Genomic DNA, 15,563 nt, shown 5'->3' on the forward strand with positions numbered 1-15,563 from the left:
ATATTACCAATTGTTTTTATATTGGAAATCCAATTTCATCACACGTCTCATCTTTAATTTACACACTTGATGGTTATGTTACCTTGAAACTCTAATTTTATCACACATCTCATCTTGATTTACGCACTTGATGGTGAACTCGTCTAAATTGTTACGTGCAAACCTCCTAGACAACTGGATGATAAAAGTGAATTTAGGTAGACAAAGGGTGTCACATATCAAATTTTGAGATGGGCTAAGTCTTCATACTATATAAGCTATTTTTCTCTCAAAAAAAAGGGCTGGTATATAGCTCGTATTTCCTAAGCATGGGTTTGTCTTTGTTCTTGTGTGCGAGAGCAGCAACTCGTATAAGGCAACTAACTCAATCGCATGAGATTAACATGGATTAGATGAAACTAAATATAGAGAATCTTGCTATATTGTAAGGGGTGTCGTACGAGAAATTTTTCTAAGTCACTGGTATTCAAACGGATACTTCACGTTGAGAAAAGTTCAAGTTCTGACTTGTGCATGGGCAGTGATCATAGAAGGGTTGATCAGAGGACTTGACATCTTCTTCCATGGTGTAAAGAGGGGGAGTTCCATGGGAAGAGGAAAATTCAGAAAAAGAGAAAAAATAGAAGAAGATTGAAGGGATTATCCCTAACACGTCTCCACCGCCGTCGCACAAATCATTTATGATGATTGTGTCTAGGTGGATTGTGGTGTGCCATAAAATAAGTGGAGGGGTACGAAAAAAATATTTTTTTGTCACTATAACGAAGTTGAATCTTGTACATACTTGATATGTTAGGCCATTTCCAACCAACCCGACCAAAGGACCATATGGTTAAAAATAGTTCGGAATGACACGAAAATCGTCTCTAACCGAAGGTTAGGCCAAAGAGCTTGTGGGCTTCACCGGGCCAAAAACCCCAAGTCAGGCCAACATGCTGGCCATTTCCAATCACCCCTCCAACCCAGCCCTCCAGCGTCAAGCTTGACTTTGTGGCAGGTGCAACAATACCACACTTTCTTTGTTATTGTGGCAAGTGACAATCAAAATATGTCAGAAAATATGGTAGTTGAATTTAATTAACCATATCAATTCAATTAAAATAATAAATTATTGAGAGGGTTATATTTGGCCTATGTTCCTTTGGCCCACTCGGTTGGAGATGGTATAAAATATGGCTTGCCATCATTTATTAAAATATAATTTCTTACAGCGTTATAAGGCTAAATATGGCCCTTTGACCCTCATTCAGTTAGAAATAACCTTAATTCTAGTTTAGTTTAGTTTAGTTTTAGTTTAGTTTGAGATGCAAATTTTGAGCTACTACTGATATTTCCAGTTGCATTGGCATAAAAGTCGCGTTGGTGTTGATGGTTGAAAATTGGCTGCCGACGCTGGTGGAACAACTATTGGTCTGTTCTTGCACATGGAATCCGTGGAGCAAGTCTAGCTCAATACTTGCTAATGGAACATAATATTTACAACTACCTTTTTCTATCGTTTTCCTTCTGTACCCTTCCAAGACGCAGTACGCAAAAACAACAATATTATAGGGAGTCGCTTGTCAACTACCTGACGCATTCTTCTTTCTCTTTTATCCGATTTAGGATTGGCAGTGTAAGATAAATTTATACAGGGTAAGTGAAGACACAGTTCACAACTAACCTTGTATTTTTTTCACATAAACATTCACTTTTTTCGGTTATTTAGCCGTTGGTTTTTGCCATGCGAGAAAGTGAATGTATTTTTTCACATAAACATTCACTTTTTCGGTTATTTAGCTGTTGGTTTTTGCCGTGCAAGAAAAGTGAATGTTCATGTAAAAATTTCTTTTGAGATTTAGCTTTTCCCCGACCAAGCTCACAGGTCACCAATATAACCATTTGATACAACGGTCCAATCCCTCTCACATGATGAGCACAACTGGTCTCACTCGGGTTCTACTACCCGGTCATGTGTTAGATACAGTAGTGTTAGTGTACACAAGAACTTCTCCACGGAAAGAGACAAATAAAGGAAGGACTAGATCAAGTAGTTGGAAAATAAATGAAGTTGAAGAAGTGAAAAAAACAGAAAAAGGCAGATTTTACTAGGTCATGCCGCAATGGTGCAAAATACTCGTTCAATGTCACTTGTTTTTGGAATTTGAACGGGGTTCTTGGGAGGCATGACTCAGCCCTTAGGGCTGCTTCTCAGCCACAAAAATCAGACATAGTAGCTCTCCATTTATATCTCCAACCACCACTAGGGACCAACAATTACATTACAGGACATTGATGTCATCAATTACATTACAGGACATTGATGTTCCAGGGACATACAGGTAATAAAAGTTAGCAGTCCGGTCCTTGAGTCCTTGTCAAATGTGAACTGGAGAATTCTGTGACTTCGAGAGGAAAACGCGGATGCAGCCGGGAATATATCCACGTATCTATCTTTTGCTCGTCATGTGACTTCCTTTATTTTGTTTGTGAGTGAATCGCTTGCTCATGTGACGAGTGAGACAGAGACAATTGTGTATATCTCTGGTTACATGCAAAGGAGCTCCCCAACTTCAAATACATTGGCCTTTCAAGCCTTTCTGAAGAATTTTTCGTGCAACCAGTGATTTACCATATGTTTGTCTCAAGCGTCACGTGACCTTATGATGAATCACCAGTTACAACTTACAAGAGATGAAACTTTGACTTGGTATGGACTACTGGGGCCAAATCTACTCACATGGTATCATAGTCTTGAGTTTGCAGCAACGGCTGAAGCAGAGGACTTTATGACAGAATCACCACCCAATTTTGACAAACTTGAAGAGAAACAGATTCAGCAAAAGCACATAAAGTTGCATACGAAAATCTGCTTCGCTCAATCTTGTATCAGTTAGGACATCCAATGCAGAGGTCAGAAAAGTAAACAGAATTCAGCACATTACAAACGATACACACGCGAAAACTTGCTTCATTCAGTCTTATATCAGTTAGAACTTAGGATGTCCAATGCAGGCGTCAGAAAAGAAAACCGAATTCATCACATTACAAACGTTATACACACGAAAACTACCGAGGGAAAGAATCCCATTTCAATTTCATGGGGGAATCCTGGCCTGTTGTAACAATCAAAATATATATCAGCATGAAATGAAAAGCCTTCCTCTGCTGTAAATCATAACATGACAATAGTCACAATACCACTTATTATGCTGCCACCTCCTGCTGGAATTTTGTAATGATTTAGGGGATCCCTCGAAGAGATCCAAGAGGTAATTCTGCAAGTCGTCCGCACTGTACTTGATGAGCTTGCCACTTATGTCGTTTGAATGTCTTCCCACGAATGTCCTATAAGCTTGGATTACATTCAGTGATGCTGAGATTTGCACATCTTCTCGAAGCTGAGGATCCGGAATGAACCATGTTGTTTGGCTCTTGTAGATCTCTTCGAACGCAAGATAAAAGCTGCGGAGCCTTTCCTTGAGGGTTTTTGAGATAGAATTTGAACCGGGACTCTGAATGCCCTCCTCTTTGAGCAAATTAAGGATGGAACTCCAACTAATACTTGCTGTTGAACTTTCCCGTTGCACTTCCTAAGCCAGCCGTCTCCGAAAATGGGCCTCAGTTCATCCCCCTTAACCTTCTGAGCCATGTACCGTAGATTGTTCATAAAAAATACGTGTTTCAAGGAAGGATCCTTACATAACCTTGACCTTTCGTCAAGGTTGCCTTCCAGAGTTGAAGTAAGTGATCGGAAGTGGCGAACCATTGGGAAAATTCTGCCTGGATCTTTGTATAACCTGGACTTTTCGTCAGGTTGCCTTCCGCTGTTCCAATCCCGTTATTTATTACTACCATTCTCTCAGTGCACTTTTATCCATTCTCTCAGCATTGCTTTCTATTTCACGTTGCTCGCAATTGCATAACATACAGCATTTTATCGGAAACGTTCTTGGCAAGAAGGAACTTTTCAAGCGACATCCGAACCAGCTCATTCTTGATAAGGAAATCGAAAGCCTCCGATTCCCAATCAGGGTTTCCTGATCACAATCACCAATCAAAGCTTCGGAACACCAAAAAGTAAAATCCTTTTTTTAGAGAATCAACGGCGGAGGGGAAAACACGTGTAAGAACATGAGAGGCTATCTGATGTAATGAGGTTGTTGACGACGGTGGAGAGGGCCGAAGCGGGTGAGACTGGCGGGGATGGATATGGAGGTTTCTGGAACTTTGTAGGGCTGGCCGAGGTCCGTTTTGAAGCGGACGAGGACCAACAGCGACGGCTCTTCGGAATTTCCGTCGGCGTCCATCGCTTTGCTTCTGGCGGAAGAGATTGTAGAGAGAGAAAGAGGAGGAGGTGGAGAGAGAGAGAGAGAGAGAGAGAGAGAGAGGTGGTAGCAGGCTAGCAGCTGGGTTTAAGACAAAAGCGAGGGAAGGAAACTAGGGTTTAGTAACTGAAAGTAACAAGAGCCGTTCGCAACGCACCGTTTTGGTTAAGAGAGAAAATTATTTTTCCAATATTTAGTCGATTTTTGAACCAATAATTATTTAGTTCTTTAAAATATGCACCATACTCGAATCTTCTCTTGTTGTTTAAATTAATTTAAAGTATAATGCGAGCAAACATTTAAAGCTTAAAACACACCAATGTTCTAAATGAAACCTGTATTATCCGAATATTGGAAGTAGAAATAAATTTGACTATGAATTTGAGCCATAGCACATGATCTAAAAAAACCGTATGATTTCCCGATCTATATAAAGTAGGTTTACCGAATGATATCTAGGTTTGGCTACAATAGCGCGTATTATTCAATAGTATAAGTTTTATGCAAGATCTAACTGTTACAAAAATTTATTGTTCTATTAGATTCATATATGCAAGATCTAACTATTAATTTTTCGGATCACTCAATCACATGCACCACAGAACAAACATTGTAATTTTTCTTTCATATTATGTTAGAAGTGTGAAGGAAAAATAAGATTGCAAGTATCTATAAGTCATGTTGATATTTTACTGAGTGAAAGATGCAAACCAATATTTTTTGTATTTTTCAATAGAAGTGATATTAGTTAAGGGAAATTCGAACACAAGACTTGTATACTAAACTATTTAATATTAATTTTTTTTTGTCTCTAATATTCATAACATTTCTTGGTTAGCTGTTCAATCTCTTATTAATAATATTTAATCATAATTATTTTTTGATCCCATTAAGTGGGATCGGTTGTATAAACTATATAACGCCATTACACTCGGTTTTGTGCTAAGTCTTCCATTAGCTTACAACTATAAAAAGAAGTGTTTAAAGAAAAACTTAGTATTGCTCAGAAGAAGAACGGGCCTCTTAGCAGGGAGTAAGTCCTATAATTCTGCCATAGAGGACCAGAGGTGGGATTCTCTCAGCAACGACCGTTCCGAGCAAACCCTGCGATTAGTTTTGCAACGGAGGCGGGATTATCAACGTGAGGGAGATGACCGCTATCTGGTATTAGCCGCATGATTGCAGACGGAAGCTCACAACGCAGCCTCTGCATTTTGATTACAACAAGAAGAAGACTCATTAAGTAATGCATATATATGTTGACATCTTAGCATGTGTTCTGGTTTCTACTTTATAGCAACCGGCAATGTCAGTGGTCGCACATTACATTTCGTCTCAAGTTTTCCAAAATGCTTCAAACAGGCCTATTGAGTATTTGCAACGATTTTGAAGTAGGGTTTGCAATCTCTCGTGCGCTTTTTAAGATTAGGAGAATAAATTAAGTCCTCCATCTTAAAATGATTGCGAAACATGCTTGGTTTAAGTACGATAGGAAAAGTTAAGTAGCAGTTAGGAGCTCAAAACTCACCAATATTTGTTTGTAGCTGATAATATTGTCTTGCTCGCTGCAAATCACTAGTACTTTCTGCTTCACCTGTAAATTAAGATTTCAGAATACAAGCTTACTATTGCCTCCCGACTTGCGGAATTCTGCATACCACTTATATACTGTACTCATTAAGATGGCGAGAGTTTACCTGTTTTATTTGGGAAACGACATTATAGCCCCCGCTAGTCATAAAACTGACCGTTGCATCTTTCCACCAAGGCATCAGACAGTGTAAGCGTCCGACCTAAATATGGCATGATCTTTGTTAGCTTTCCATTACACATACTTCAAAAATCTAAGACAAAGATGCCAAGATAAAAATTTCGACAATATACTAGATGCCTGTTTCAGTTGGAACTTGAGTATATTAACAGAAAGATTATCTTACATTAGTCCAATCAAAGGTTGTAGCTAATGAAATGTCGTTGAAGGCCAGCATATTTGCGTAGAAGCGTAGAGGGGTGCTCTTCAATAAAGAAACCTGGTGAATAAAAAGATCAGAACATTAGGCAAGCAAGCTAAGAGAATTCACATAGGGTTGAAATACCCCTGTAAGGGGACACCAACCCCAGCGTAGGCCACAGCTTTAGGTAACTTTGCCATGTCTCCGGTGCCTTCTGCGTAGACGCTTGCATTGATTAAAACCAGCTTTTCAACCTGAAAATAGAAAACAAGAATTAAATTTATCAAATGCACACTATAAAATTTCTAAAACAACGCATCTAGAGCCAAGGAGCTCAATATGATACACTCACAGCTACTGGATAGTGGTATGCAAAGTCAATTGCAACAGAACCACCGAGGCTTGGTCCAACTAATACCATCGGTCTTCTGATGTAGGACTTCCAAAACTATAATTCGAATGTGAAATCCAGTTATATCTCCAAGCTCAAACAATGAGATTAGATTCGAATTTTCTCAACAGATGATGAAAAATGTAGATCATTTTCGACTTAAAGTAATTAACATAACAAAATATCAAAACCATTGCAGATAGACCGAAACAATATTCACTGGAGCAACAAAAGAATAAAGAAAAGAAAATCACACTGCATATATACCTGATAGAGGTGATGCCGCTTGGATGCCGCGCTGCATGGTGGACACCTTTCTAGTACAGATAACAAATAAAAAATGATTAAACAGATGAACATTAAGCACTTGTTGCAAGAAAGAGACTGTAAGTATATAATCATATCCAGCCGTAAAAAAAAAAAAAAAAAAACAATGAGAAAAAGGCAGGTAAACGAACCTAAATCAGAGAAGCCCCACCCAAGAACATCAACAGCCCAAGCCTCCAACCCGGCCTCTTCAAGCAGGGGGTACGCGCACCTCCATTCTAAACAAGAACTAAAAGATACAAACGAAACATGTTCAGCACGAAATCACCTTGTGACGGGTCAATCTGCAATTTGCAAGCATTACAAACCTGTCAAAGCAATGGAGGAGAACCACCGGATTGATCTCACTTTGTTTTGGAGGCCTTACACAACTACTCATGATATAACTTTCCGACGACCCAATCTGCAATCACAACCGGCTTGCCCCATTAGTCACACTATGTTAGCAGGGGTAATACCCCTACGTTAAAGAGAGAAATGAGAAATTATTCAGAGTCAATGAGTAACTTCAAAGTGGATGAGAAAATTGAGAATCATCAGTTCATCACATGCCACGTGCCACGTACAGTTTCAATGAATATTTCAACTCAATCACATACTGAAAATCCTAGTTCCGCCACTAATCGCAACTAAAGTTTTATTAAACAAAAACTTGGAAAAATCAGTACCTTAAGCTTGATTATTTTGTATTCACAAACCATAGTTTCATGCAAAGAATATTCCCACCATATGAAATGACTATTATGACCTTGTATCAATCACTCAAAAGTTGGGTGATTCACTGTTCACCATCCCGCAAAAGGCAAAAAGTACTTATTTCTTTTGTTGAATCATGTCAAATAATCAAGTAAAAACAAAAATGCACTTATTCAACCACTTCCCAGTTTTGGCTGCAAGCTCAGGTACTTCCCATCTTTTGAGTCAGAGAATTATAAGATGATGAAAATGGCAAGAACAGAGAATCCCTTTAATCGATAGAAAATTGATTTCTGCATATTCATTTTCTACGTAAAACTTCTTAAGAAGTACACAAAACAAAATAATAATAATAATAATAATAGAATGCAGAAGTCATCCTCAGAATAAGCCCAAGTAATTCAAAAAAAACACATCATAATTAGCGGCATTAAGCATACATGTGTTATAACTTGTATGTGGATTAGACCAGTTTACGAGGATTAGACCAGTTTACGAGCTCATCAAACTCCCTCCGGTTCTAAATTAGTAAATTAGAGTAGTTTAACTATTGTCTTCGTAAAGAAACGAAATTAGTCAGATTAACAAAAATGAGAACGAGATTAGTGGGTTACCGACACAGGGAGCCTCTCCATCCTCTGAGCCAACTTTCTGGCATATGGGTCCTTAATTTTCTCAACCTCCTTTGGAAGAAACGATGGGAACCCATTATTTGTGCCTGCACCCCTCACATTGATCACCACACTCCTAAAGCTTCCATCTTTCTTTGCCATTAACGTACCCACCACCGCTTCCGACGGTGGCGCAGAACACCACGTTAGCGGCATCATTCTGATTCTTCCGTTGATCTGGCAGCAGCAGAACGCCGTGCGGATTGTGCAGCTGGTTTTTGCTTTCCACTGGAAGTGAAAAACTAGACAGAGAGTGTGTGCTGCCAAATGGAAAAACAAAACAAAACAAAACAGAAAGGAGAGGGGATTTCTACTTGGATTGCTTAGGGCGTGACATCACAGTAAGGTGCTCAGAAATTTGTCAACTTTTACAGCCGTAGTTTCGTTGAATGGCTTGTATCAATTTAAGAAGAGCAACTTACATCAAACACATTAACAGTTACGTCTCATCCTGATTTACGGACTTGGTGGTGAACTCGTCTAAATTTACCTTACGTGCAAACCTCCGACAACTCGATGATAAAAGTGAATTTAGGTAGACAAGGGGCGTCAGATGTCAAATTTTGAGATGGGCTAAGTCTTCATACTATATATGCTACGTGTGCGAGAGCAGCAACTCGTATAAGGCAACCAACTCAATCGCATGACATTAACATGGATTAGATGATCGACTAAATATAGAATCTTGCTATATTGTAAGGGGTGTCGGACGAGAAATTTTTCAAACGGATACTCTACGTTGAGAAGTTCGAGTTCTGACCTGTGCATCGGCAGTGATCATATAAGGGTCGATCAGAGGACTTTACATCTTCTTAATGGTGTAAAGAGGATTGATTGCTGGTGTTTGGGAGGGGGGGGTGTTATTGTTGGTAGAATTGTTGGTGTTGGAAGCGTTGTTGTCAGTCATTGTCAAAGGTGATGGGCAGAGAAAAAAATTTGGATCTTGTCGTTGGAATTAAAGGCTCTTGTACCATGTACAAAGTTATGGAAGGTTGGAAAAGCTACAACAGAACGCCAAGTTTCTCACCAATGTGCATACCCAAATAACGTTGGGTTGCTTGTATTTATAATACATTAGAGATTACATTCAAGGTTTGAAAACCCCATTTACAAGGAATATTTGAAATTCAAATATACACAGATAAGACAGTTAAGCAGCTACAAAATATATGAAAAAGTCATAAACTTGACCAACTATTTGAAGATAAAAATTAGAAGACAACTCAAACATTTGAACTGGTGTTGACTTTAACTGAGTGAGGACTTCGTCTAACAGTAAAGAGGGGGAGTTCCATGGGAAGAGGAAAATTCAGAAAAAGAGAAAGAAAAGAAAAAGATTGAATGGATTATCCTGAACCCGCCTTCGGCACTGTCGCACGAACCATTTATGATGACCGCGTCTAGGTGGACTGTGGTGTTGGGGCATGAAAAATATATATTTTTGTCACAAGTTGAATCTTGTACAGACTTGATATGTTAATTTTAGTTTAGTTTAGTTTTAGTTTAATTTGAAATGCAAATTTTGAGCTACTACTGATATTTCCAGTTGCATTGGCATAAAAGTCGCATTGGTGTTGATGGTTGAAAATTGGCTGTCGACGCTGGTGGAGCAACTATTGGTCTGTTCTTGCTCATGGAATCCGTGGAGCAAGTCTAGCTCAATACTTGCTAATGGAACATAATATTTACAACTACCTTTTTCTATCCTTTTCCTCCTGTACCCTTCCAAGACGCGGTATGCAAAAACAACAATATTATAGGGAGTCGTTTGTGGACTACTTGATGCACTCTTCCTCCTCTTTTATTCGGGCTTAGGATCAACAGTGTAAGATAAACTTATACAGACAAAATCAAGATGCAATACACAACTAACCTTCTATTTTTTTCACATAAACCTTCACTTTTTTCCGGTTATTTAGCTGTTAGTTTTTTTCTGTGCGAGAAAAGTGAAGGTTTATGTGAAAATTTATTTGGAGATTCAGCTTTGCCCCGACCTGGCTCACATGTCATCAATATAACCATTCATACAACGGTCCAGTCCCTCTCATATGATGGGCACACACAGGTTCTACGACCAGTCATGTGTTAAATACAGTTGGCGGACACAAGAACTTATGCATGGAAAGAGACAAATAAAGGAACGACTAAATCAAGTAGTTGGAAAATAAATGAAGTTGAAGAAGTAAGAAAACAGAAATCAAGTAGTTGGAAAATAAATGAAGTTCAAGAAGTGAGAAAACAGAAAACAGTAAATTTTTACTAGGTCATGCTGCAGTGGTGCTAAATACTCGTTCAATGTCACTTGTATTTGTAATTTGAACGGGGTTCTAGGGAGGCATGACTCAGCCCGTAGGGCTTCTTCTCAGCCACAAAAATCAGACATGCCAGCTCTAGGCAGATTCTTTATCCTCTCACTACCCGCTATCCATGCCTTTCTGTTTGTGTGATTACGGTTAAGTCACGTTAACATTTTATATTACTATTCTTTTTTATCTTATTATCTCTATAAAAAAATAATATAAAATATTAACGTGACTTAACTATGACTACACAAAATAAAAGGATACGGAAGGACATAGAAAGTGAGAGTGCAAAGAATCTGCCTCACTCTAGATTTATATATCCAACCACCACTAGGGACCTACCATTACATTATAGGACATTGATGGCATTTCCTAAGAGCATCCCCACCGTAGCAAATTGCTCGGGGGACAGTCTCCAGAACAAAGGCCCGAGGGCCGGTGGATGGCCTCCAGCGTGAGGTAGGCCGGGGGATGGGGGAGGCCCGAGGGCCAGGCCCGTGAGGGATTGCCAGGCTTTGAGCCCGAGGTGGGGATGACGCCATGCTGACGCCAGGGTGGCGTCAGCGTATTATTTAATTTTTTTTGTGTCAGGCGCGTGCACCCCACCCGCGCGTGGGGGCGCGTCCTGACACTTTAATCAGAAAAAAAAAAAAAGGTTTTGTCTGTTACCGTTGGGAAGCCACGTGGCTTCCCACGGTACGTTAGATCCTAACGGTCACTTAATGTGGACCGTTAGATTTCAACGGTAAAAAAAAAAAGTGTCAGATTAAATATCCACCGTTCGATCTGAGATCAACGGTGGATATTAAAATGCTTTATAAATTAAAAAATAAATGAAAAAATAGTTTAAAAAATCTGAAAAGTTACCGTTGTGACACGTGGCACAATCTGGAGCGTTGGAATTCAAATTTTTTTATATCCAACGGCAGAGATTAATTAATTGAATAAAAATTTAAAAAAAAATGTAAAAAATTCAAAAAAATTCAAAAAAATATCTGAAAAATCTGAAAAAAATTGTAAAAAAAAATTGTTTTTACTTTTCTATAAATACCTTCTCATTATCATCTACCTTCACAACAATTTCATATTTTCTCAACTACTTTCAATCACATTCCTTTCTTTGTCTCAAAGTTTGAATCCATTTTTTTTCAACAAAATGACCACTGGTGCAGGTACGAATTGGTCGCTTATTGAAGATGTTGCGTTGTGTACTAGCTGGGTTGAAGTTACTCATAGTTCGCTTACGGGTAATGAGATGCAGTTGCGAGAAATGTGGAGTCTTATTCATACCAATTATCTTGAGAAAATTGGTGGGAAAAGAACCAAAGAATCGATGTCCAGTCGTTGGAAATTACTTAGCCAATCGTTTAGTACGTGGAGAGACGCTTTGGCACAAGCTAGTAGTAATATTCGAAGTGGGGAAAATTACTCGGATATGGTAACAAGATATTATTATTTATTGTTTGTATTATTTATTTGTTACGTTCAAAATTTATTATTTATTATTACTTATTTGTTACATTATAATTATGTTGTTTGTTACATTATAATTATGTTGTTTGTATTATTAATTTGTTTGTTACATTATAATTATGTTATTGTTACTTATTTGTTACATTTATTTGTTACATTATAATTATGTTGTTTGTATTATTTATTTGTTACTTATTTTCATTAAAATTAATGTATAATATCACTTACATTAACATGACATATATATATATATATATATATATTTGCTTGTTAACATGACATATATATATATATATATATATATATATATATTTATTTGTTAATTATTTTCATTATTTACTAAACTTGAAGCCTTCTTACTTATTTTCATTATCTTTGTTACTTATATATATATATATATGTATATATTTGCTAGTTACTTAATTTCATTATAATTATTTATTTGTATTATTTATTTGTTACTTATTTTTATTGTGTAGGAACTTCAAGCACAAGCTTGGTACGCTGCCAAAACCAAAAGCAAAAATAAATCATTCAACCGGTGGGAATGTTGGAATATTGTCAAAGATTGTCCTAAATTTAGAGTTGTGCCAGTTGGTCCAGAAGTGCACATGAACAGCACCCCTCTACACTCTACACCCGATCATGAGAGAGCAGATGATGCAGAAGAAGTGCCCGAAACGCCCCTCCCTGAACAAGCGTCGGGTTCGACCCGTTTTCCAATTAGGCCTCAAGGTAAGAAGGCTTCAAAGAGAAAAGGGAGTGCTTCCAAGAACGATTATGCAAAGTTCATGGAAGAACTTACTCACCAAGGTGAATTGACTTTGGCGAGGGAACTGGCGAAAGATGAGGCTGATAAGGCTGATAAGGCATCAAAAGCAGCAGCTGTTGAGAGAGAATTTTATGCTAATGAGAGAGAAAGAGAGCTACTTAGGCAAGAAAGGGAACATGTTAGAGAAGAAAGACGAGCTCAACAAGATCGTGAGATTATGAACATGTCTTTAGAAGGGAAGTCTCCAAATTCTAAATTTTTTTGGAAGTCAGAGAAAGCGGACGTGGTGCGAAGGAGGCGTGCAAGAGAAACAATAGCAAGCCAAGGTGGTTCTAGCACCGCAAGAGAAGATCATCCTAGCACCACAAATTGGTTAAGTGATGATGAATAGAGTACTTTTTGTAATCGGAGCCCATAATTTTCCAATCACTTTGGGTTATAATTTATTATTTATTGTTTGTATTATTTATGTTGTTTCCATGTTCATGAATATTTATTCAAATTAATTTGGTAAGTTATTTATATTAAGAATTAATTTGGTAAGTTATTTAATTTGGTAAGTTATTTATGTTGTTAAAAGTCCATGACCATGACCATCGTTCTAATTAAAAGTCATTGTATAAGAATTACATAAACATAAACATACTAAATAAACATACTAAGAATTACATAAACATAAACATAAACATACTAAGAATTACATAAACATAAACATAAAAAAATTACATAAACATACTAAATAAACATACTAAGAATTACATAAACATAAACATAAACATACTAAGAATTACATAAACATAAACATAAAAAAATTACATAAACATACCAAATAATAAAACACACCAAAAAAAATAACATAAACATACCAAATTCAAAATAACACACTAAAATGAACTTAATTATCTTCAGCTTGTTTCAATGCCCACTGGTGCTCTATCAAGTCAATTTGTTGGGCATTGTGCATGTCTGGCATTTGAAATGCAGTATATCGTTGAATGAGCTTTTCATTGTAACGTCCATCCCTTTGTAATGGCTCATGTTGCACGGGGTCATCGGTGGCGTCATGAGCACAATATATACGTGTTCTTGAATTGTTCATCGGGTCTGGCTCATATTCATCAACAGCTTCATAATCGTACTCATCTTCCACAATCATGTTGTGAAGAATGATGCACGTCATCATGATGGATCGAAGCGACTCTACATCAAACAATCTGGCAGCACCCCTGACGATCGCCCAGCGAGCTTGGAGGATACCAAAACAACGCTCCACATCCTTCCTGCACCCCTCTTGACAGTTTGCAAAGTGTTTTTCCTTCGCACTCCGCGGACGTGGCACTGTTTTGACAAATGTTGACCAGCGCGGGTAGATGCCGTCAGCTAGGTAGTATGGCCCATCGTACATACGTCCGTTGACCTCATATGTAACTTTTGGTGCCTTTCCTTGCAGGACATCGTTGAACACTGGGGATTGGGCAAGGACGTTGATGTCATTTTGAGCTCCCGGGACCCCGAAAAAGGCGTGCCAAATCCATGTATCAAAAGATGCCACCGCCTCTAGAATGATACTTTTTGCCCCTTTTCTGTCCCCGTAAGCGCCTTGCCATGCACTTGGACAGTTTTTCCACGTCCAGTGCATACAATCAATGCTTCCAATCATCCCAGGAAAGCCACGCATCTCCGCCTTCTTCAACAGCCGCTCCAAGTCCATGTGTGTGGGTTTGCGGAGGTACTCAGCGGTGTAGATAGATTCGATTGCTCCGCAAAACCTCATCAGGGACTCAAGAATGGTTGATTGCCCCATCCTCGTTATCTCATCCACTTGGTCTGCAGATGCTCCATATGCAAGCATCCGCAAGGCAGCAGTAATTTTTTGCTCCGGCAGTAGACCCATAGCACCAAAAGCATCTTTTTTTTGCACAAAATAAGAATCATGGTTGCAAACAGCAATCATGATTTTGTTGAACAAATGTCGTTCCATTCTAAAACGACGTCTAAAGTACGTATCAGGGAATGCACTATTAGGAACAAAATAATCATCCAAGAGTTCCATACCTCGTCGTTGCCTGCTTCTATCAAGGTTTCCGGAACGTCTGGGCCTGCAGATCTGAGCCGCAGCTTGGATGACTCGACGGGAATGTGAGGCTCTGCCCCTTCTTACTTCGTCATCTCTCATTTGACGCTCCTCATCTTCTTCCCTCTCATTTCTTACCCCCTGGTGATTGAACATTGATTCTGATTGGTTAAACAAGTCTTCCTCTTCCTGATTCAATTCCCACATCATCCTTGAGGAAGAAGAAGAAGACATTGAAAGAAAGAAACAGAAACTATGAATATTGATACTGATTTTTGTGAATAAGGAAGCAGAAAGTATGAATAATGATAGAGATCTTGAGAATTTTGGTGTGAGATTTGTGAAGATGGATGGTGGATTATATAGAGGATTCAGAAAGGATTAGGTTCTGCATAATGCCACGTGGCATGCCGTCATTCGTTAAAAATCTGATGGAAATCTATCATCAAAGATTGTTAACAGATTATGACACGTGGCATGCCGTCATTCGTTTAAAATCTGATGGAAATCTATCCTCAAAGATTGTGAACCGATTATGACACGTGGCGCGACGTGATTGGTTAATAATCTTATCAGAAATCCATCACCAATAATTGT

At 38.4% G+C, this 15,563-nt stretch overlaps 1 protein-coding gene across 1 annotated transcript; it reads right to left on the minus strand.

Annotated features, from left to right (window-relative positions):
- Positions 1 to 5,169: 5,169 nt before the first annotated feature.
- Positions 5,170 to 9,355, minus strand: LOC103950980 (2-hydroxy-6-oxononadienedioate/2-hydroxy-6-oxononatrienedioate hydrolase). The gene is made up of 10 exons (XM_009362245.3): positions 8,288 to 9,355; positions 7,286 to 7,380; positions 7,109 to 7,206; positions 6,918 to 6,967; positions 6,612 to 6,707; positions 6,424 to 6,513; positions 6,245 to 6,337; positions 6,005 to 6,100; positions 5,836 to 5,901; positions 5,170 to 5,514 (listed from the first exon to the last, which is right to left on the minus strand). Exons 1-10 carry the CDS (start codon positions 8,501 to 8,503, stop codon positions 5,386 to 5,388), a joined length of 1,029 nt encoding a protein of 342 aa, XP_009360520.2. The 5' UTR covers positions 8,504 to 9,355; the 3' UTR covers positions 5,170 to 5,385.
- Positions 9,356 to 15,563: the final 6,208 nt, after the last annotated feature.

Source organism: the organism of the source record quoted next, unplaced genomic scaffold (assembly GCF_019419815.1).
Source record: "Pyrus x bretschneideri cultivar Hongxiangsu unplaced genomic scaffold, Pyrus_bretschneideri_v1 Contig13, whole genome shotgun sequence".
In the NCBI taxonomy this organism is placed as follows: domain Eukaryota; kingdom Viridiplantae; phylum Streptophyta; class Magnoliopsida; order Rosales; family Rosaceae; genus Pyrus; species Pyrus x bretschneideri.